General features: G+C 40.3%; 1 protein-coding gene across 2 annotated transcripts in view; it reads right to left on the minus strand.

Annotated features, from left to right (window-relative positions):
- Positions 1-23,943, minus strand: part of LOC124615730 (DNA-directed RNA polymerase I subunit RPA1) — a 306,200-nt gene that overhangs the window by 154,618 nt on the left and 127,639 nt on the right. For both annotated transcript variants that reach the window (XM_047143804.1, XM_047143812.1), the window contains one exon: positions 4,452-4,625. In XM_047143804.1, coding sequence (XP_046999760.1) covers positions 4,452-4,625 — 174 coding nt within the window. The remainder of the gene's footprint in view (positions 1-4,451; positions 4,626-23,943) is intronic.

Consider the following 23,943-nt stretch of genomic DNA (forward strand, 5'->3'; position numbering starts at 1 on the left):
ATTGAAATCTTGATAGGGAATTTTGAGGGATGTGACAAGTTGGAAAGGTTAACTAGGAAGGGTCTGGTTGTTGTGAGTGGTTGACGAGGCAAGGGATTCAATTTCACAGATGTTATGTACGTATGAGGGATTGCACAGTACCAGAATCTTGTGGAAGGGGCAGAGGCAGTTTTGGGAAGCTTGTGCCACAGAGATGGATTTTTGTAGCACTAGGTTTATAAGGAACAGAGATGGGTGGACCTGAAGAGGTGAAGGTCATTGTGAAAGGAGGGGTAGTATCCAGACAAAGAAATTTTTATAGTTATGCTACAACATATTGCTTGGGGAAGGGGGGGGGGGGATTCCATGAACAAGATGAGGGACCGAGTTCTAGCCAGTGAAAGGGATACTTTTCTGAAGTGCTGCACAAAAGATAGTGCAGAGACCATTGTGGCAGGGATGGCATTGGGGAAATGGGAAATAATGTAGGAAATGGGCAAATGAAGGCAGAGGTGGGTGTCTCCACTTTAAGCCCACCAGCTAATATCAGTATCTGCATTTTGCAGACTGCCATCCCACCCACATCACAAAATCCTTTTCATACAGCCTGGTCACTGAGGGATTGCATACCTGCTGTAACAAGAGCTCTCTTAACCATTATGTTGACGGTCTCACAAAGACGTTCATAGACAGACACTATACCCGGACCTAAACCACAAACAGATCTCCCATGGCATATCCCTAGACACCCAAAATCCTCCAACTGCCCCCAAGAATCAGCTAGAAAGGAGTGGCCCCCCTTTGTCAGCCAGTACCACTCCAGACTGGAACAACTGAACTATATCCTTCATAATGGCATTGACCATCATGCCCTTAAACGAGGAACATCCTACCCAAGTTCCTTCCCACCCTCCTAAAGTGGGTGGTCCATTGCACACCCAATCTCCACAGTACCCTAGTCTACACTGTGCCCCTTTCAATCCCGATCCCTTGCCACAGGCATAATATCCCCAATCCATTTATCCAGCACTTCCTGTTCCAGTCCTGGCACAAGCTTACCCTGTCCCACCAGAAGCCACACATCTGTGAAAGCAGCCATGGCATGTACCAGCTTTGCTCCATCCACTGGAGAACTTTTTATAGCCATGATCACATAAACACTTATTTATTTTCAACAACCAGTTTCAACAGGTTTTGCTGTCATCTTCCACTCTTCAAAAATTAATGTTACAAAATGTGTTCATCGCAACTTGGAGCCTTACGTCAAGTTGTCATATTAATGGATAAAATGTAACACATTATGCAAAAGTTTGTCAGAAATAAAATGTGTACAATCATAAAGCAACTGTGTATTTAGCACTCACAACTCACAGATGATCGTTACGACTAAAAAAACACAATATACAGTAAATTGAATAACAGCACTTCTAATTACATTAGCTTGACATGTTCCATTCCCATGAATGGAACATGTCAAGCTAATGTAAAAAGATGTGCTATTGTACATTTTACTGCATATATTGTGTTTTTTAGACTTATCAATCATCTGCTAGTGCTACATATGTGGACATAGCCATGTGCACATGGTGCTTTCTGACTAAAAAAATTTTTATTTCTGACAAACCTTTGCATAATGTGCTACATTTTATCCACTAATATGGCAACTTGGTATGAGGTTCCAATTCGCAATGAACATTTTTATAACGATTTTTGAAGACCAGAACATCACAGCAAAGCCTGTCAAAACCAGTTGCCGAAATGCACTTTTAATCAGTGCAATAAGATGTGTGTACATAGTTGTTATTTTAAAACTGATATGCCAACTTCTAGTATAGCTCACAATACCAACATCTACATCTACACCGATACTCCACAAGCCACCTGACGGTGTATGGCGGAGGGTACCCTGAGTACCTCTATTAGTTCTCCCTTCTATTCCAGTCTCGTATTGTTCATGGAAAGAAAGATTGTCAGTATGCCTCTATGTGGGCTCTAATCTCTCTGATTTTATCCTCATGATCTCTTCGCGAGATATACATAGGAGGGAGCAATATACTGCTTGACTCCTCGGTGAAAATATGTTCTCGAAGCTACAACAATAGCCCATACCAAGCTACTGAGTGTCTCTCTTGCAGAGTCTTCCACTGGAGTTTATCTATCATCTCCGTAACGCTTTCACAATTACTAAATGATCCTGTAATGAAGTGCGCTGCTCTCCATTGGATCTTCTCTCTCTCTTCTATCAACCCTATCTGGTACGAGTCACACACTGCTGAGCAGTATTCAAGCAGTGGGTGAACAAGTGTAGTGTAATCTACTTCTTTTGTTTTCGGACTGCATTTCCTTAGGATTCTTTGAATGAATCTGAGTCTGGCATCTGCTACACCGACGATTAATTTTATATTGTCATTCTATTTTGAATCACTCCTAATGCCTACTCCTAGATAATTTATGAAGTTAACTGCTTCCAGTTGCTGACCTGCTATATTGTAGCCAAATGATCGAAGATATTTCTTTCTGTGTATTCGCAGCACATTACACTTGTCTACATTGAGATTCAATTTCCATTCCCTACACCATGCGTCAATTCATTGCAGATCCTCCTGCATTTTAGTACAATTTTCCATTGTTACAACCTCTCAATATACTACAGCATCATCCACAAAAAGCCTCAGTGAACTTCCAATGTTATCCACAAGGTCATTTACATATACTGTAAATAGCAATGGTCCTATGACACTCCACTGCGGCACACCTGAAATCACTCTTACTTCAGAAGACTTCTCTCCATTGAGAATGACATGCTGCATTCTGTTATCTAGGAACTCTTCAATCCAATCACACAATTGGCCTGATAGTCCATATGCTATTACTTTGTTCATTAAACGACTGTGGGGAACTGTATCAAATGCCTTGCGGAAGTCAAGAAACCCGGCATCTACCTGAGAACCCGTGTCTATGGCCCTCTGAGTCTCGTGGACAAATAGCTTTTCATATAATACATAGCACCACTTACTGGACTGCAGGAGAAGATTGTGTGATGATGTAAACATAGATCTGAATATGACAACAGAGAATTGTCAAATCCGATCATGTATATGAATGAATGTTTTAGCGATCTTTGCAGTTGAAAATTTATTCAGTGTTTATAATACTATAGATCCCCTCCCCCCGCTGACAATGTCAAAAGTATATATTTGTGGGACCTTGGTTACATAAAGTTTATTATATTTCATATTGGTATGACAACAACCAGCTGTCCACCACGGTGAATGGCCACTGCCAAACTGTGGTCCAGAACAAATTGGACCAGCCTGTGATGCAATATGCAGCTGAACATAACATACTTGATTTCAATGGCTGCTTCACAACCCGAACCATCTTGATCTTTTTCTCCACCACCAGCTCTTCTTAACTACATAAGAGGGAGTTATTCTTGCAACACATTCTCTGTTATAGAAATCATCCCTGCCTCAATTTATAATAAGTTACTGTAGTCACACCCTCCACCCACCATTTTCTGCCCCCCCCCCCCCCCCAAATGTCACCTCATCCCAATTCATATACCCTCACTCTCACTGTGCGACACTCTCTGCAAAGGCACCCACTGGTTTTTACCCCTTCTTTGCTGCTTTCTTCTTCCTTCAGCCCCCTCCCCCCTTTCGTCCCAACAGCCTCCTGCCACTGCACCTTGCAGCCTTGTCTTGCCACTGTCTACGTAGTCCCTGTATGCTCCACCAGACAGTGCTCACTTCTCTTTCTGCACCTCTACCTTGCTAACCCTCCCCCTTTCAGGCACCACTCCAGGTTGCTACTGCCATTTAACACAGCTGCATTCTGGCCAGAGATCACAGTCACGTGTGTGTGCGTGTGTGTGTGTGTGAGTGTGTGTGTGTGTGTGTGTGTGCGCTTTTTTCCTTTCTTTTCTGAGGAAGGCTTTGACCGAAAGCTCAATGTGTAACAGTCTTTTCATTGTGCCTCTCTGCAACTCAATGTGTCATCTTTACAGTGAATAGCAATCTACCCTTTTCATAATATTGTTGCTATTCCGACCTGTACTTTCCATTATTCATAGCAGTCAGAGCTATGTGAATATTGAGAAATCATGGGGATTCAGTATTTATGTGATGCACAGTCTGTCAGACAGGTGCCCAGAGTATGTGTAAGCCGGTAGATGTTTTCGTCTTCCTGTAGTAACACTGACAGGTTGTACTCCAAGCCATTTCAAACCATATTCAACATCAGATTTATGCCACAGTCACTTTGGCCAATGTTTAATGAAAACTATTTATGGAATCTATCTCTTAAACTGTCAATAACATTTTTTTCCCCATTACTATAATATGTAAGGTAATTATAAGAGCTACTGGACTTCATCATACACTATCCAATAAACTAGGCTGAATCAACCCATGTTTGAAAACATAACTGATGGAATGGCATTAGAATCCCAAATTCTGAATGCTTCTTACCTCATAAACACAATGGACAAGGCCATATCTTGATGCACCATAATGTGTTTTGTCAAGCACTCCAGACAGCAGTTCACCATTATGTATCACTACTTCCGATTCTGACATAACAACTGGGTTCGTAAACTCAGTACCTCCAGCTTTCCATCGTCTTGGTTTTACACTTTGCCAAGCCTGGGTGCAGAAAACATTTAATTATACTTATATTAAAAATATTTTTAAAAAATTGCACAATGATAAATTTTTAATATTGTCCAGTTACTATCATTTTTCCCACACCTCATCCAGATGTTTTATTATACAGCAATAATTTGAAATCGAAAAAGGATGAGCTTGATAAGAGAAACACGTGCATTAGCACACTGCTTCCAGGATTTGGGGGGGGAGGGGCACACCCTGACCAAATCTGCTCAGCAGATGAACTATGTCTGGTGTATAAGCCAGCCTGGATGTCGTTTTTAGGCAGTTTTTCACAACCATCTATGTAAACACCAGGCTGGTACCCATCTCCCATCTCAGTTACATGATATGCAAACATTTAGAAAATGTACAAACACTTTCACAACGCAACACTACACACAAGCAGAAGGGGGTATACACACACTCTGTCCTTGAGGGGGTGGGGGAATTGGTGGCAACAGGGAGGGTATCCAGCCACCCTCTATCACTAACATCACCAAATACAAAAATTAACATGACTACCCTATGAAAACATGGGGTACAGAAGAAAATTAGTTCAGTAAGAACAAATGATGCAGTCATGAGAGTGATACAAAACCTCCTATCCAAATACCAAATGAGAAAGTGAATACACTGAAGATTTGCTTAACTGTTGCTGTTTATTCTTTTCCTATATGAACACAATGTGCTGTAAATGAGGAACTGTATTATTTTTCCAAAATAGCCTCCAGGACAAAAATTCACTACTTCACAGTTACAAACAGCTTATTCTAAACAAAAATGCTCTCAGTTTATTAAGAATAAAACAAGCTACCAAATGGGGAGCATTTCTTCAAAAGTCAGTAAGTGCTCAATGGTTCAAAACTTAGATTTTTGTTGTTACAGATCAAGCTTGTTGCCATACATGACCTGTTGAAATGGATTTGTCAAAAACTGATATTTGCTGTTGTTATAGGGCATTGAAAACTATGAGTTTTTTCAAAACTCAGTATTTGCTCTCACTAGTTAAAGCAAAAGTCAATACATGCAAACTGTGCTTTTCTTCTGAAACACGTAAAGGGATATCAACAATGTTTCAACAGAAAAGAACAAAATAAACTGTAGGAAAGCACTTGTCACCAGAACCAACAATAGAAATAAATTATTGATTTATGCAACAACATTAATTCCTGATTATTGCTCAGTTCAAGCCATCTTTGTCAAGGAGAAGGAACATCACGAAAGAACCAAAAAGGAATAATACTGTTCTAATAAAGTACAGCATAAAGGAAAAAGATGGCTGGACAGTACCTCTTTGTACCACATTTCAGGCAACATCAGAGATGGCCAAAGACAGACTCTCAAATCAATATCTGGAAGAAAAAATCAATTAATAAAACACCACAGGTTGCACAAAATTTATGCAAAAAAGTTCTATGCAACAATAAAAGAAGAAAATCCAAATGTGGTTAAAGTATGTTTTGGTATACAGTACTATAAAATCAGCAAATACCAATGCTCTCTGTAGGTGAAGTATTCTTCAAGATAGGTTTGGTTGTACAACTTTTGCATTATGATTAATTCCTGACAGCAGACAAAGGAAAGGAGAGCTTTATACTTGGCTCCAAACAGAAGCACCAAAAGGATGCAATGAAGTAGCCTCAGCTCTTATCAGATTTTCTCAGAAACCTTCAGGTGTCCCAGCCAGAAAAATGGTCCGAATAAAATTCATTTATTTTCTGCCTACTGTACCTGTCTAAAATAAAGACACAGTACTGATGTGCATGCTAATGGTCTTCATGGGAGTAAGCAGGTAACTGAATAAGCTAGTACATAGTTCCCTATTTGTGGTCTCACATATAATCTTGACAAAGTGTTTGGTAGACTGGATAAATACTATGAAAAAGTTAAAATACTGCATAACCAAATGAATACTATAAAGTGCTGGAACATGGCATCACAAAGATATAAAAATAAAGATTAAGAAGCAAAGGATCTGAAGTCCAGTGGACTAGAAGTCCTACAATCTACGATGGCTTTCAAAGTAACTGCCTATATGAGCGATGGCTTGTGAAAAGTCTAAGAAGAAGGTACTGTCATTGCTATCTGACACTTTTAATGGAAGTCCTGTAGACGATGAACTGCAGCCAGGAAGTGAAGAAAGCAGCCACCTTGGAAAAGAACAACGTTGTCAGCAAGGAAAAGGAAAAGTATGTCTTAAAACTTACAAGGCATTTTAACATGCCAGAAAGAGCAGAAGAGTTTTATAAGGACATTGTTGAAGGTGATCAATAGATTTCCAATTTAGTATTGTTGTATCCAGCATTTTGTGTTGTATTTCAGTAATGCTTGTTGCTGTTTCACACTTTTGCTTATCAAACATTTATGGGAGAGTATGATACTGAAGTGTTATATTGTAGTACATTACTGTATTTCTACGCAAAATGAACAGTAAAGTAGCTTCCTTGGCAATTAATGCTGAAGATAAAGAAACAGAAAAAAATCAATGTATACTAACAGAGCTTTAGACTTTCATCTTTTAAAAAAATTTGCAAAGTCTGTCCGTCTACTCTGAAATAAGCAATGAAAATTTTCAAAATGTCATACACACAATCAGAATTGTTCCAACAGAATCTGTGTAAATGTTAAGTTATCTCACATACGCAATTGATAGTTTGGTATGACAGTTAAAAAATTTGTTTCTTCAAAAATTTGCTTTTTTGAGTAAACTGAGCTTTGATAAAACTTTCTTCAATTATCCGGGTGTGGACTATTGTGCTTGTGGATTATCCATACATGTTTGGTTATTTTTGAAAACATACAAATGAAAAACTAAGTATTTGTTACAATTAGAACAAATATTTTCATTTAGAATACAAATTTCTGGCGGTGAAGACACAGAGTATAAAAATTTGCATGAGTGGTCACGTAGCAACACCTGTAAATCAGTATTTGAGCAGCTAAGTGACACAGGTATAGTGCATGAAATGTTTTCAGTAGAGCAAGAGTGAAGACAAGGTGGTCGATGAACCCATTATATGCACACCTTGGCATGGAAATAATTTGATCTATTATCAGAGTATGCAAGATGAATTTTGTGAAATTATACATATTTTCTGACACACTAGAAAATGAGCACCATCCTCAGGAAAAACTTGAATGGAAAGAAAACGTAAACTTGGAGGACTATTTCTTGAAGGGGAACCGAAAGCAACTGAAATGAAAAAAAAAGCAAGTTTTAGGATTAAATTTCTAAATCAATCGCCAGTTTCTAGCGAATAATGTGCAACTAACGCAATGAGACTTGAATGTGGCATGTTTCGTAAATACGGAAAATACTAGTTTCTGGTAAAAACAATTGCATTTTGGATCACTCATGTTTCTCAGTCTCAAGTCCACATTAGCCCAGAAGATGGGAAGCTTGCTGCACATACATAAATAGAAAGATTTCATTGAACAGCTACACTGTTAGTTCACAGAAGGTATAATATTATTAATATCTATGTGATGATTGTTGTTTGTTACATTTTTCAATTCTTAAGGTGCAAAAGTATTACATCTATCTGACTGCCTTGTTACATTACGTTCGGTACGCTGTGAGGGAAAAGAAGTGTGAAATGGGTTTCACATAATCAATTTTTTTCAGAATCCACACTGGTTGGTATGAAGATGGTCATTCTGTTTGTTGTGTTTTGAGTTCAGAAAATCTATCTATCTTCTACAACATAAAATTAAAAAAACAAGTCTACTTCAATGGGGTTACTGATGTATCATTGTTGACAATAAATTTGAAGTTTGATCCTGTGTGTACGGAAAAGTCTTATCAGATTAGGCATAGTGCCTTAGAAGAACACAGTCACCATCCTAAAATAATAATAATAATAATAATATCACTTCTATTGTCCGTTTGCATTCTTGTGAGTTATTAACTGAGCAAAAGAGCTGACCTATTCTCCTACATTCATAACCTGAAAACCACTGTGAAGTGCGTGGCAGAGGGTACTTCCCATTTAGGGATGCTTCCAGTTCCATTCACGCAGAAAGTGTGGGAGAAATGCCTGTTTATACATTTCTGTGTGCACTATAATTAAACTAATTTTGTCCTAACTATCCTTACTGTAGTGACACATAGGGGTTTGTAGTGTATTCCCAGAGTCATCATTTAAAGTTGGTTCTTTAAGCTTTGTAAGTAGGCTTCCTAGGTCTGATTAAATATTTATACAGGTTTTTTTTTTTCCCCATACAGTACTCCATTCAGCTTTTTTCAACAGTACATTATAGACAACTGCATTATCTGTGAAGTGTTTGAGCTTACTATTAATATTGTCAGCAAGTTCATTAATACAACATAAACAGCAAGAATTCCGACATTCTTCCCCTGGGCACACCTGAAATTACTTCTACATTTGTCGATGACTCTACATCGAAGATAACTTGTTGCATCCTCCATACCAAAAACTCCTCAGCCCAGTCACAAATTATGCTTGATATCCAATTCAATCATACTTATGATTATAAGTGCAAATTAGTACCGAGTCAAATGCTTTTTGGAAATCGAAAAGTATTACATCTATCTGACTGCCTTGTTACATTACATTCAGAATGCCGTGAGGGAAAAGAAATGTGAAATGGGTTTCACATAATCAATTTTTTTCAGAATCCACACTGGTTGGTATGGAGATGGTCATTCTGTTTGTTGTTGTGTTTTGAGTTCAGAAAATCTATCTTCTACAACAAATGGTTGTTAATGATACTGGATGGCAAATTTGTGGACCTGCTACCCTTTAGGCAGATGTCACCTGTGCTTCTTCCAACTACTGAGCATGGTTTTTGGTAAGGCTCTATGACAAATTCTAGGTATAAGAGGGGCTAACTCTGTCAATTTGGGACAGAATCTGGCAGGTATTCCATGCACACTGGAGATTTGATTGATTTCAGCAATTTGAACTGCTTCTCAGCACCTACAACACTAATACCTATACCTCTCATCTTTGCGGTCATTCTAGAACTCAACTGCTACAATATCCCTTGATTTTCATTTGTAAAGAAACACTTGAAAACAAAGCACGGCATTTCTGCTTTTGCTTTGCAACCTTCAAAGTTCTGTCCCTATCTGTTCCAAGAATGTCTGGACACTAACTTGGTGGTACCATTAACAACCTTTACGTATTTACGAATTTATTCAGGTTTTGTGAGAGATCCTTAATAATATTCTGCTGTGATAATCACTGAAGACTTCAACACATTGCTCTCTTGACAGCCAAATGTTTCATTCACCACCCCCCTATCCTATGCTTCATTTACACCTATTATGGAGTAGTCTCTGCTCTCTCTCTCTCTCTCTCTCTCTCTCTCTCTCTCTCTCTCTCTCCAGTGACTGTATCCCTTGGACAGTCCCTCACATTATGAGCTGTTCTACCAGGTACATATATCTATTAAGAGCAAGGTCAACTATTCTTTTGAACATGGGCCACCATTCGTCCACATGCTCCTCTCCCAAGTTAAATTTTTAAGTTCTTTATTGAAAGGCAACATTACTGCCTCCTTATCTAGTTTCCTGATAACACAAACCTTTCTTCTTGTTTGTACTTTGGTAATCATTGTTGTTACAACTGTGTTAAAATCACTGATACCAGTTTCTATGGGGACATTCCCAAAGGGGTCAGGTCTATTTGTTGCTACCTGAACCAATATATTTCCATCGTACATTGACTTACGAACAATCTGTTCTAGGTAATTATCAGAGAATGTGTTCAATAATTTTTCACAGTACGCCTTGTCACGCCCACCTCTTTAAAAACTGTAATTTTTCCAATTGATGTTTGGATGATTAAAGTTTCCTCAAGTTACCACAGTACAACTGGGCAATTTACATACTAGTGAAATTAGGTTTTCTCAATAGTTTTTGGTTACACCTAAAGTGAGTCTGCTGGTAAGCAAATTCCAACTACAAGTTTAAACCCACACACAACATGACAATCTCACACACAACTTAAAAATCTATCTCGGTGGGCTTGAGTTGCTTGTCTACTGTAACTAATAAACCATCTCCATTTACCATTAGCCTATCTTTCTGATCTAACCTTAAATTTTCCCCAAATATCTCACTGCTGTCAATTTCGGATTTCAACTATCTTAGGAGCACTTCAAATTATGGACTATGCTGCAAATGCCTTGGCGCTTTAACACTAGGATTTTAGTACTCTTGCCCATACGGGGCATTTCTTTCGATCTTATACGGGCACTTTTGGGTCCTCTACACTACAGCTATAGGTATCTGGACTGGATGGAGAGTCATCTAATCTAAAAGACCTTTCTGTGCACCATCCACAGTCAGCTACTGGGGAGCAGCATCTGAAGTGCAGCATAGGACCAGAGCAGATATTATTGCTACTTTCCTTGGGAAACTATTGATGAAGTATACACTATTGGGGATAGTATTGTCAACACAGTTAGTAGTATTAATCACACAACTCACAATATTTCCAAAGTATTTGAAAACAGTTAAACATTTTGCCACATATATGCCGAGTAAAACTGTGAGGGACGGGAAAAACCCACCGTGGTACAACAACAAAGTTAGGAAACTACTGCGAAAGCAAAGAGAGCTTCACTCTATAAGTTTAAACGCAGCCAAAACCTCTCAGACAAACAGAAGCTAAACGATGTCAAAGTTAACGTAAGGAGGGCTATGCGTGAGGCGTTCAGTGAATTCGAAAGTAAAATTCTATGTACCGACTTGACAGAAAATCCTAGGAAGTTCTGGTCTTACGTTAAATCAGTAAGTGGCTCGAAACAGCATATCCAGACACTCCGGGATGATGATGGCATTGAAACAGAGGATGACACGCGTAAAGCTGAAATACTAAACACCTTTCTCCAAAGCTGTTTCACAGAGGAAGACCGCACTGCAGTTCCTTCTCTAAATCCTCGCACAAACGAAAAAATGCCTGACATCGAAATAAGTGTCCAAGGAATAGAAAAGCAACTGGAATCACTCAACAGAGGAAAGTCCACAGGACCTGACGGGATACCAATTCGATTCTACACAGAGTACGCGAAAGAACTTGCCCCCCTCCTAACAGCCGTGTACCGCAAGTCTCTAGAGGAACGGAAGGTTCCAAATGATTGGAAAAGAGCACAGGTAGCCACAGTCTTCAAGAAGGGTCGTCGAGCAGATGCGCAAAACTATAGACCTATATCTCTGACGTCGGTCTGTTGTAGAATTTTAGAACATGTTTTTTGCTCGAGTATCATGTCGTTTTTGGAAACCCAGAATCTACTATGTAGGAATCAACATGGATTCCGGAAACAGCGATCGTATGAGACCCAACTCGCTTTATTTGTTCATGAGACCCAGAAAATATTAGATACAGGCTCCCAGGTAGATGCTATTTTTCTTGACTTCCGGAAGGCGTTCGATACAGTTCCGCACTGTCGCCTGATAAACAAAGTAAGAGCCTACGGAATATTAGACCAGCTGTGAGGCTGGATTGAAGAGTTTTTAGCAAACAGAACACAGCATGTTGTTATCAATGGAGAGACGTCTACAGACGCTAAAGTAACCTCTGGCGTGCCACAGGGGAGTGTTATGGGACCATTGCTTTTCACAAAAAAAAAAAATATATATATATAGGACCTAGTAGATAGTGTCGGAAGTCCCATGCGGCTTTTCGCGGATGATGCTGTAGTATACAGAGAAGTTGCAGCATTAGAAAATTGTAGCGAAATGCAGGAAGATCTGCAGCGGATAGGCACTTGGTGCAGGGAGTGGCAACTGACCCTTAACATAGACAAATGTAATGTATTGCGAATACATAGAAAGAAGGATCCTTTATTGTATGATTACATGATAGTGGAACAAACACTGGCAGCAGTTACTTCTGTAAAATATCTGGGAGTATGCGTGCGGAACGATTTGAAGTGGAATGATCATATAAAATTAATTGTTGGTAAGGCGGGTGCCAGGTTGAGATTCATTGGGAGAGTCCTTAGAAAATGTAGTCCGTCAGCAAAGGAGGTGGCTTACAAAACACTCGTTCGACCTATACTTGAGTATTGCTAATCAGTGTGGGATCCGTACCAGATCGGGTTGACGGAGGAGATAGAGAAGATCCAAAGAAGAGCGGCGCGTTTCGTCATAGGGTTATTTGGTAACCGTGATAGCGTTACGGAGATGTTTAACAAACTCAAGTGGCAGACTCTGCAAGAGAGGCGCTCTGCATCGCGGTGTAGCTTGCTCGCCAGGTTTCGAGAGGGTGCGTTTCTGGATGAGGTATCGAATATATTGCTTCTCCCTACTTATACCTCCTGAGGAGATCACGAATATAAAATCAGGGAGATTAGAGCGCGCACGGAGGCTTTCAGACAGTTGTTCTTCCCGCGAAGCATACGCGACTGGAACAGGAAAGGGTGGTAATGACAGTGGCATGTAAAGTGCCCTCCGCCACACACCGTTGGGTGGCTTGCGGAGTATAAATGTAGATGTAGATGGGCATCAGCCAGCTTTAATTACACTTCAAACTTTTTCAATCACTGACTTCCCAGTTTCTTCTAAATTTTCAAACTTCGATGCATATATAACTGTACCATCAGTCACATCATACATCACAACTACATTGTCAATCTTTTGCTCTACAGCAGGGAGCATGCTGAAATGAACATTCCAAATAAATTAAATGTGTTAACCTGACCAGGATGTTAATACAATAATTTGAATTTTATTTATTACTGGTAATTATTATCAACTCCTGCTTATATGAATATAATAGAGGGAAACATTCCACGTGGGAAAAATATATCTAAGAACAAAGATGATGTGACTTGCCAAACGAGAGTGCTGGCAGGTCGATACACACACAAACATACACACAAAATTCAAGCTTTCGCAACCAACGGTTGCTTCATCAGGAAAGAGGGAAGGAGGGGGAAAGACGAAAGGATGTGGGTTTTAAGGGAGAGGGTAAGGAGTCATTCCAATCCCGGGAGTGGAAAGACTTACCTTAGGGGGAAAAAAGGACAGGTATACACTTGCGCACACACACACACACACATATCCATCCGCACATACACAGAAACAAGCAGACATTTGTAAAGGCAAAGAGTTTGGGCAGAGATGTCAGTCGAGGCGGAAGTACAGAGGCAAAGATGTTGTTGAAAGACAGGTGAGGTATGAGCGGCGGCAAATTGAAATTAGCGGAGATTGCGGCCTGGCGGATAACGAGAAGAGAGGATATAATGAAGGGGAAGTTCCCATCTCTGGAGTTCTGACAGGTTGGTGTTAGTGGGAAGTATCCAGATAACCCGAATGGTGTAACACTGTGCCAAGATGTGCTGGCCGTGCACCAAGGCATGTTTAGCCACAGGGTGATCCTCATTACCAACAAACACTGTCTGCCTGTGTCCATTCATGCGAATGGACAGTTTATTGCTGGTCATTCCCACATAGAAAGCTTCACAGTGTAGGCAGGTCAGTTGGTAAATCACGTGGGTGCTTTCACACGTGGCTCTGCCTTTGATCCTGTACACCTTCCGGGTTACAGGACTGGAGTAGGTGGTGGTGGGAGGGCGCATGGGACAGGTTTTACACCGGGGGCGGTTACAAGGGTAGGAGCCAGAGGGTAGGGAAGGTGGTTTGGGGATTTCATAGGGATGAACTAAGAGGTTACGAATGTTAGGTGGACGGCGGAAAGACACTCTTGGTCGAGTGAGGAGGATTTCATGAAGGATGGATCTCATTTCAGGGCAGGATTTGAGGAAGTCGTATCCCTGCTGGAGAGCCACATTCAGAGTCTGATCCAGTCCCGGAAAGTATCCTGTCACAAGTGGGGCACTTTTGGGGTTCTTCTGTGGGAGGTTCCCTACCTCATAAAATACAGTAAACAAACAATCTGAAAGAGGTAAGGTGAGGCAGTGGGAACATATTAGCAGAGGTTTAGGCCAGGGGGATTGCAAGAGCACATGATATGTTGGAGAAACAATGATATGTTGGAGAAACATCTGCTTATATGGCATAACATGCAGTGCACTGGCTTTTGGGAGAGGAAGGAGAGCCAGAATGGGATTGGATCGTGCATTGGTTTGGTGCAATGGTCAGCCTGACTGTGGGGTTTAGATGGTTTTCCACATTCACTTTGGTACATGTTGGGCTGGCCCATATCCCTACCTCATAAAATACAGTAAACAAACAATCTGATTTGATGGAGTTGATTTATTTATCCATCCCAGGATCATCTAACAAAGATATAGGATTTGTCATCTTAATCTTTTCACTGCTACAGATGTGCTCTCTGCATTCCACTTTGAGACATCTTTTGTTATGGCTGTACTGCTTGCCAAATGCTGGTGCCTGTGCTGAGAGTCATCAATTTTATTTTGCACATCTTACAGTGTGATATTTTTGCTCAATAAAGGACTGAATTTCTTTTCATTACACACCATAGTTACTGCGGTGCATAAAATTAAGTAAACATTGCACAAAGTTTTAAAGACTTTGCAGAGTTAAAAACACAACGCGTAAATGATGCGTAAAGTTGATTTTAGCTCAAGCACTGCAGTGAATAACATTTAGATAAGACATCAAAATTTTATTTGAAATTCAGAGCAGAACAATATCCTATTTTGGTCTAGAGTTACTGGGTTTTATATCCAAAAGATGCTCTCACACATATCACCCATTCATGTCCTTACACATTGTGAAGTATGTGGTCATCATTTTACAAATGATTCAAAATATCAAAATGAGGGTTTTTTTTGTGCAAATGATCACACACAATGTAGTACATAACTCACCTGCAGCAGTGAGAGGGTGCATACAGACAAACACACTGAAGTGGTGCGCTTACACACAACCCAAGGGCCTGGGGAACAGCATATCAGGGCATGTATAGATGCACACAGCATCAAAAGGGTTAATACAATGAAAATTAATAGCTCAAAATATACATAACGACAGAATTCGGAAGTACATTTTTATGAGGACAGGGCAGGTAGTCAGCCACGGCTTGCTGAACGAACTATAACAGCATCTGCCTGAAATGATTTAGGAAAACCTAAATCAGGATGGCTGGACAGAGTAAACGCCATACTCCCAAATATGAGGCAGTATCTTAACAACTGCAATGCCTCATTTGGCTGGTCCCTATTGTACAATATTCTTTGATTTAAACACTCCCTGCACTAGATAATTGACATTGTAAAACATAATTTTGCACTGCATTACTGTACACACAAAGGTCACCTAATAATGACTTCTGGGCCATACACATGCTGCTACACCTCTTGCACTCCCTCCAGGCTGTAAGGAAAGCTGACACCCAGCCTATTTGTAATTATGCCCCATACACGTGTTCACGCCCTCCACTCAATCTGCCTGAAAAAATTAGTTAGCTCCCCATGATTATAAGATGATGAGCTTCAGAGAGGGAGAAGAAATTACGGTCATGCACTACAGATGTTGGCACTTGGTTTTCTTGTAAAAGCACTACATGGCGATCGTGATGTGCCAGGGTGTTGCAGTTCTCCCCTTCCACTATTAAAAACTGCTCTGTGTCCTCTAACTGATTTTCAACTGTGTATTAGGCATTATTTATAAAGAAAGTTTCAGCCACCTGTTTAAACAGATGTATTTTAGTAAACTTTGTCATCTCTATGGGAAATCTATTATACAGTTTTTCTCTCTGATAGAAAAAATTGTTTTGAATTTTCTGTTTGCTTTTCCCTGGTAAATTAAAGTCCAAACTGGCTCTTGTCCCATGATTATGTATGTCCATTTTCTTTATGTTCAATGTTAATTTATTACATACTCTCTAATCACAAACATCCTGGAGGATTTCACTTACTTTCTTTAATAGGATTTCTGGCATTTTATCAGTGGTTATGATATTGCTGTCTTCAGCAAAGAGAACATTTTTCTCCCTTTCTTGTACTCTCTGTAAAGTCACTGATACACATTAAGAACAGAATGAGACCCAATATACTAACTTTAGGGACACCACTTTTGTTTATTTTTTTCTGTCTGACAATTGTTTTACTAAACATTCAACAACAGTTTCATAATATATGTAAAGTAAGGGAAACGTAACCACCTACATAGCGGACTGATGGGCAGAGCACAGAACACAACAGAAAACACCTATCATACTAGTTCCAAGCACTAGTCTTTTTCTAGCAGAAGTACACACATTCACACACCACTACACCGACACTCAAATGCACATTGTCGTGGCCACAGGAAGACTAATTATTGATACTCGATTGTGGTAGGCATTTGCCTAAGCTGATGGAGGTGGGGAGGGGGTAGGGATGGGTGCATGGAGAAGGTAGTGGGAAAGAGGCATGTCTTTGGACAGATGACTCCATTGCCATGCAGCCGTACGGAAAGAGTAGAGATAGTAAAGCAAAGGGAGATGTAGGAAAATGGAGAGGTGGGGAAACTGAGAGGGAGGAAATGAGAGAAATGTGAAGAAAAGGAGAATGGGAGGGGGGGGGGGAGGGGGAACTGAGAACACCCACATGGTGTATGGGGAGGGAGGAGTGGCAGAGGATGCCAGTGCAAGATCTGGATGAGAAAGGAATAATGTGGAACAGAAGACAGAAGGAAAGAGGTAAGGTGAGGCAGTGGGAACATATTAGCAGAGGTTTAGGCCAGGGGGATTGCAAGAGCACATGATATGTTGGAGAAACAATTGCCATCTGTGTAGTTCAGAGAAACTTGCACTGGAACGGAGAATTCATATTGTCCACACAGTGTAGCTGCTGTCAAAATCATTTGTGTTGTGGTAAGCGACATGTGCGGCAACTGAATGGTCACGTTTGGGGTTTGTCACAGATTGGCAGTGGCCATTCTCACAAGTACTCAATTGAGTACTTGTCCTTCTGTGCAGTAATTGCCATGTGGCTGTTATACAAGGTGTCCCAGAAAATGTTGTGACAAACTTCTATGACAGGTGGGGCACAGCATAAGAATTGAGAATTGCATGGCAAACTATGACCACAATCATCATCTTACGCCACTAGGTGGTGCTGTACATGAGATTAATGGAGGGGGATGTGAGGATTTCCTCATTCGAGTGCTAGGTTGCATATGAGGAGCACGTTACGGTATAGGAAAAGTAAGCTTGTACACATGCACTTAATGTATAGAATAGGTGAGAGCAATGGATGAGTCTTTGGATGCATTTATTGAGAACACTTCCCGGGCAGACATCAACCACACCACAGTTTGTCTACATGTCCACTACGAAATTAGTGCAAGTACAGCCATTAAGAAGTGGCAAGGCTACTGAAAGCAGGTCAATATTGGTGTGTTTGGTTGTTTAGAGAAGAAAGTGTGTTGGATGCTGTGAAGATTAATCTAAGCATCAGCTTATGTTCCTTTGCCTTGGGCTTAAAAATGTCTCATAGCAGTTTCCAGCATATTTTAACACAGAGTCCGTACATGACTTTCACCTCCAAAGAGACCCGTTATTGCACCCAGTGACCATCATGCACATGTGCATCTTGCAAGTGGTTTCTGCAACAATGTGGCCAAGATGTATATTTCACAGTTTACACGTTGTTCATTGAATGAGGCCACATTCACCAGGAATGGTGTATTCACTCAACACAATGAGTATTTGTGGGCACCACAAAATCCTCACGTGTGTGGCACCATGCAATACAATATCACTTCACAGGTAATGTGTGGGCAGTTTGGTTGGTGATTACTTAGTCACGCCTTACCTTTGTCCATCTAGCTTGATTGCCATGAACTATTTGAGCGTTCTGGAAAAGGTTCCTTCCGGCTTGCCTGAAATTGTTCCAACGAATGTGACGCTTATATTGGACCTGCTGTTCGTAGGCATCTGAACAGATCATTGCAGCATTGATGGGTTGATTTCTTTCTGTGGGGAGCCATGAAATTTCTCATGTATCGCAATTGTGTGGAGTCTGAAATGGTTCTCATTTAGAAAATTATCTGTGCAGCTGCTACAATCAAATAACTCCCACTGTGTCCAGCAGTCAATGCTCTGTCAGTGTCACGCATGCATGGCGTGGCGTCTGATCGTGCAAACTTTGAGCATCTATTGTAACATTACAGTAGAATTCGTGTGTACACCATGTGTACTCATTATGTCCAAATGAATCACCTTCTTGTTTTCTTTCTGATCTTTGACCTCTGCTACCCTTTGCTGCCAAGTTGCTAAGCAATGCTTAATCCTTAAGATGTGCCTCACCTTCCCTAGAAGTTTGTCACAACACTTCTGGGATCCCTGTACAACATGGCTGCTATCATACGTGCCCCCGCCTTCTAGAGGTTGGTGATGCCAGTGACTGGACTGCAGTAGGAGGTGGTAGGTGGTCATATGGGACAAGTCTTGCACCTGAGCCAACCACAAATGAACAACACATGCGGTGCAGGTTTAGAGGTAGGATTGGAATAGGGATGGACAAGGAGCTTCTTTAAGCTGGACGAGTGGTACAACACTACTTTGCGAGATGTAGATATTGATTTTGGGTAGAATATCCCTCATCTCAGGGCACAACAAGACATACTCAAAGCTCTGGTGGAGGATGTGGTTGAGCTTTTCAAGGCCAGGGTGATACTGGATGGTCAGAGGAGTGCTAGTTAGTAGCTGATTAACAAGTTTATTGGATGTCAGAAAAGAAGATGGCATGGGAGATTTGTTTATGGATGAGCTGTATTTTGTCTGTCAGTAAAAGATCTGTTAAGGTTATCAGTATATTTCAACAACTCCTGTTTTCCACTGCATATGCGACATCTATGGATGGTGAGGCTGTAAGGAAGAGACTTTAATATGAAATGGGTATCAGTTGTCATGGTGGAAATACTGTTGGAGATGGGTGCACCTGATACGTATTTATAGAGCCATCTGAGTGGCGGAGACTGACATCCAGGAAAGTGACTCGATGTATTGGAAAGGATCAAGTGAAGTGGATTTGAGAACTGGTGGTGAGGTTATAGAGGAAAAAGCAAAGGGTGTCCTTCCTGTGAATCCTGGTCACGAAAATTTCATCAATGAATCTGAACCAGACAAGAGGTTGTGTTTGTTTACCAGATAGGAAGGTTTCCTCCAGATGGCCAGTAAATAAGTTGGCATATGTGGTGCCATGCGAGTACCCATGGCAATGTCAAGGATTAGTTTATAGATTTGGCCTTCAAAAGTGAAATAATTGTCGATCAGGATGGGGCTCGCAACATGGTTTAGGAAAGAGGTGGTGAGTTGGGTATCAGGAGGATGTTGAGAAAGGTAGCTTTCCAGGTGGCTGCAATGCCATGGACAAGGGGGACATTGATGTACAAGGACGCCACACTCACAGTAACCAACTAGTAGTCTGGTGGTAACGGGACATGGACTGTGGAGAGGCTGTGAGGGAAGTAAGCAACATACTTTGAACGTGTGACTCAACAGCTGCACAACAAGATGTAAAGCCTTTGGACAGATGCCTCTTTCCTCTATCACCAACACGCATCCTTCCCTACTCCCTCCTCACCTCTGTCAGCTCATGCAACTGCTTTCAATAATCGAGTATTAACAATAATTAGTCTTGTAGTATTTTATGGTCAACAGTATCAAAAGCCTTGGACACATATAAGAATATATATGTACCACAGTCACCTGTAAAAATTTCTAATACCACTTTGCTCATCTCTGTAATGTTCAACAGTACTTCTCCCAATTCGGAAACTGAACTGTGTTTCATAAAACAAAGTTTACTCAATTCACAGACCGATGGCACAATCCCAACTTCCCTCCTTTAGGATAACCGAAGACTGCAGTGACAAGAAGGCAATCTGGTCACCAAGTTAAACAAAGTTAGTTCTCCGAATCATGAAAACAGCAGAAGCTGTATGAAAGAACAAATACTAGGAAACAGAAATAGTATGTTCAGATCAGAGATACATTACTTTTCTACGAGGTTTGCAACCTTCCCTAGAAACACAGCAAGAACCTGGAAACATAGCTACATGCAAACTGCCTCAAATGCTGCCAAGAAATACGCTCTATGGATTGGTACCATTACATCACTAATGATCTGCAGCTAGAAACATAGCTACATGCAGACTGCCACAAATACAAATACTGCCAAAAAATACACTATATGGATTCGTACCATTACATCACTAATGATCTGCAGCTAGAAACGAGCTACATGCAAACTGCCTCAAATGCTGCCAAAAAATACACTATATGGCTTGGTACCATTACATCACTAATGATCTGCAGTGAGTAGATGGCCCTAATGTACTTTATGACTCTTACGATTCCAAGGCTGAATCAAATAAGCAGTGCAAGAAGCATCCGCAAAAGCAAAAACATATTTTTATTGTAAATAATCTCTATACAGAGTAATTCAGGACCTAAGTAACAAACTGAACTGAAGATAAATAAAAGAGATTATCTGCAGAATCACTGAGGGAAGGAATACATGGAAAACACAAGAAGAAAGGGCTGGATAACAGGACACGCATTTTGACATCACAGAACAATTTATATGGTACTACAGGGAGCCACAGAGGGAAAATTGCGGAGAAAGACAGTGACACTGACATATGCATGAATAAATCAGCAAAGGGTCCTCTATGACCACAAAGTTCACCAACGCCTTCAGTTCACCTGCGCACCCTGGTTGAGCACTTTAGAAATGTAGCTGTACAGAGACAAACCTTAACCGATTCCTAGATGCCTGCAGACAGGCAACCCCTCAACACCCTTCAGCTGCTGCTCTACACCTACTTTCAGCCCCATGAAGTCCCTAGCAAAGGGCTGAACATCCAGGTAGTGTCAGCAGTGTCAAAGATTGTCAAGAACTGTACATTTTCAGGAGGTGGTCTCCAGTGCATATATATTTGGAAAATATTACATTACTGCTTGAGCTGGCGGTAAAAATTCTTTATTTACACAACTGGTTTTGGTTGAATGACCGTCACAAAAATGTTCAAAGCTTCATATTTAGTGAAATACAAAATCAGCATTAATGCCAGTAAAATGAATGACTACACTACCTAGCACAGGTTTTACAGAGTGATAATGTTATTTATATTATGATGACAGCAGTGTCTAACTCATGGTTTTATCATTTGATGATACTGCTTTGGTGTTTTGCCTAAGATGAAGCTGTGAATACTTTTATGAACTTGGTGATGGTCAGTTCACCAAAACTGGTTGCGTAAACAAAGAATTCTACCATCAGCTCAAGGCGGAAATGTTACATTTTTCAAGATGTCAAGAACATTGTTCTGTTGCACATCACACTGCAAATCTTTGTTTTTAACTGTTAAATGTATGTAAATGAATGCTCCAAGGGAAGGGGTAGTTTCACTGATGCTCTTTATGCCACCTCCTGAGGCCTCTTCATGTCTACTCTGAGCGGTGGTGTGTCTGAAATATTTTCCTGAGCCACCCATAAGAGAATCACATGATTTCAACCTTGGGCATTGCTGTTCTGACCTCCAATCACAGAGGCATTGAACAAAGGAGTGAGATGTGTGTAAGGGAGGCTGTGATGAGCTCCCCATGATGTGACATGGCCATGGTAGCATTGGGCAGAATTGTGGTGAAATTTGGTGCCAATGTGACAACATTAACCTATCTTATACCTTACATGAACTTCTGGCTTCTGGTGTTTTTTTCACACATTGACACCTTGTTGCTTGAAGTGTCACCCAGCCCGAGGTGGCAGTGCAGGGCGCCATACTTCTGCAGTGTCATAGAGGAAGGTTGTAGGCACCTTTGAGCCAAATTTCACACTTCTGCATGGCAATGGGAGAAATGATGGCGTTCCAAAAAAGTTACCCTTTAATTCTTTTGAGCAGTGTATTTTACACTTATAAATTGTTTACTAGGATAATATGCAGGCAACAGAAAGAGAACCTGAGAAGAACTGAAAAAGGAAATACCAATTTGTCTTCAGAGAAAGTAAAGATGCCACAGACACAGTTCTGACCTTGCTGTTGGTAAAATAAAGAAAAACTGCAAAACATCCATTAAATTTAAGAACCTAGGGAATGCTTCCAGTTTAATAAACTGAAAAGAGATGTTTTAAATATTATTAAGAATGAAGAATAGGGGCCAAGCATAGAATTAGACACGTAGCCTACAATTCCTTCAAGAATGTTTCTGTTGAGATGGGAACAGGCATGTTTGTAATCACTGTTGTTTAACTCGCACGTAAAAGAAGTGCTGAAGGAACTGAAAAGAAATTTCGTAACAGGAATGCAAAGAAAACAAATGCCAATGATAAAGTTTGTCATCTGTAAAGCTCTTTTGAAGGAAGACATAGAACTGTTCAATAGTATGACTGTCTACACAGCAGGAATTCTTCAAAACCAAATGTAGGTGAAAGTGGTGGAGAACAACGCAAATTAGGATAGTGAATCACTGAACATCAAAATTGTGGAAGAATTCTACTATATACAAAACATCTTTACGCAAGATGGCTGGAAAAAAGAAGCCATCAGAAACAAATTGACTCTGATACAGAAACCTTTCGTCAATGAAATACCTTCATTAGTATGAAATACTAACACAGAATAGATGCAAACGTTTCTCAAACAGTACATTTCAAGCAGACAACAGACCATGGGAGCATCTGGTTTAACACAAGACTGCCATATCATTATCAATGGTCTCAAGAAATGTGCAATTCATTGCAAATCACTGTGAAATAGAGGGACATCAGAACTGCAGTACTGGTATCTCCAAGAAGTCTTGAATCAGTTTTCTAAAGAATTCAGGAGACAAACTATTTCAGACAAATCATCATGACAGGTTGAATATGAGTGTGTCAAAAATGAGCTGCTGGCATTTTTTCTGCTACAAACAATCGGCACAATTTGTGAAATTTGAGTACTGATGCACTTGCTGTTGGTGGTAATGTCTGTACGTAAAAAAACTTGCCTACATAAATTTATAATAATGATCACATCTGGAGAAACTGCATGAAAAAGAACAAATATAAGAGATTTGACAGAAACAATACTGTAGAGTTATGATATATATGGGAAAGATATTGTCCAATTTAAGTTTTAAACTGTGCCACTCTCAGACTAGGAGAGAGTTTCTCAGAGGAGATGAAAACACAAATCTGATTCCTACTAATCTACATCTATGTTTGTACTCCACAAACCACTAAAGTGCATGGCACAGGGTAATTCCCACTGTGCCAGTTATTAAGGCTTCTTCCTGTTCCACTAATGTATGGAGCACTGGAAAGAGATTGTTTAAATGTGTCTATGCATGCTGCAATTAATCCAGTCTTGTCCTCATGATTCATACAAGAGCGACACTTAAGGATCATATCATATATTTCTAGAGCCATCATTTAAAGC

This window comes from Schistocerca americana, chromosome 1, assembly GCF_021461395.2.
Source record: "Schistocerca americana isolate TAMUIC-IGC-003095 chromosome 1, iqSchAmer2.1, whole genome shotgun sequence".
Lineage (NCBI taxonomy): Eukaryota > Metazoa > Arthropoda > Insecta > Orthoptera > Acrididae > Schistocerca > Schistocerca americana.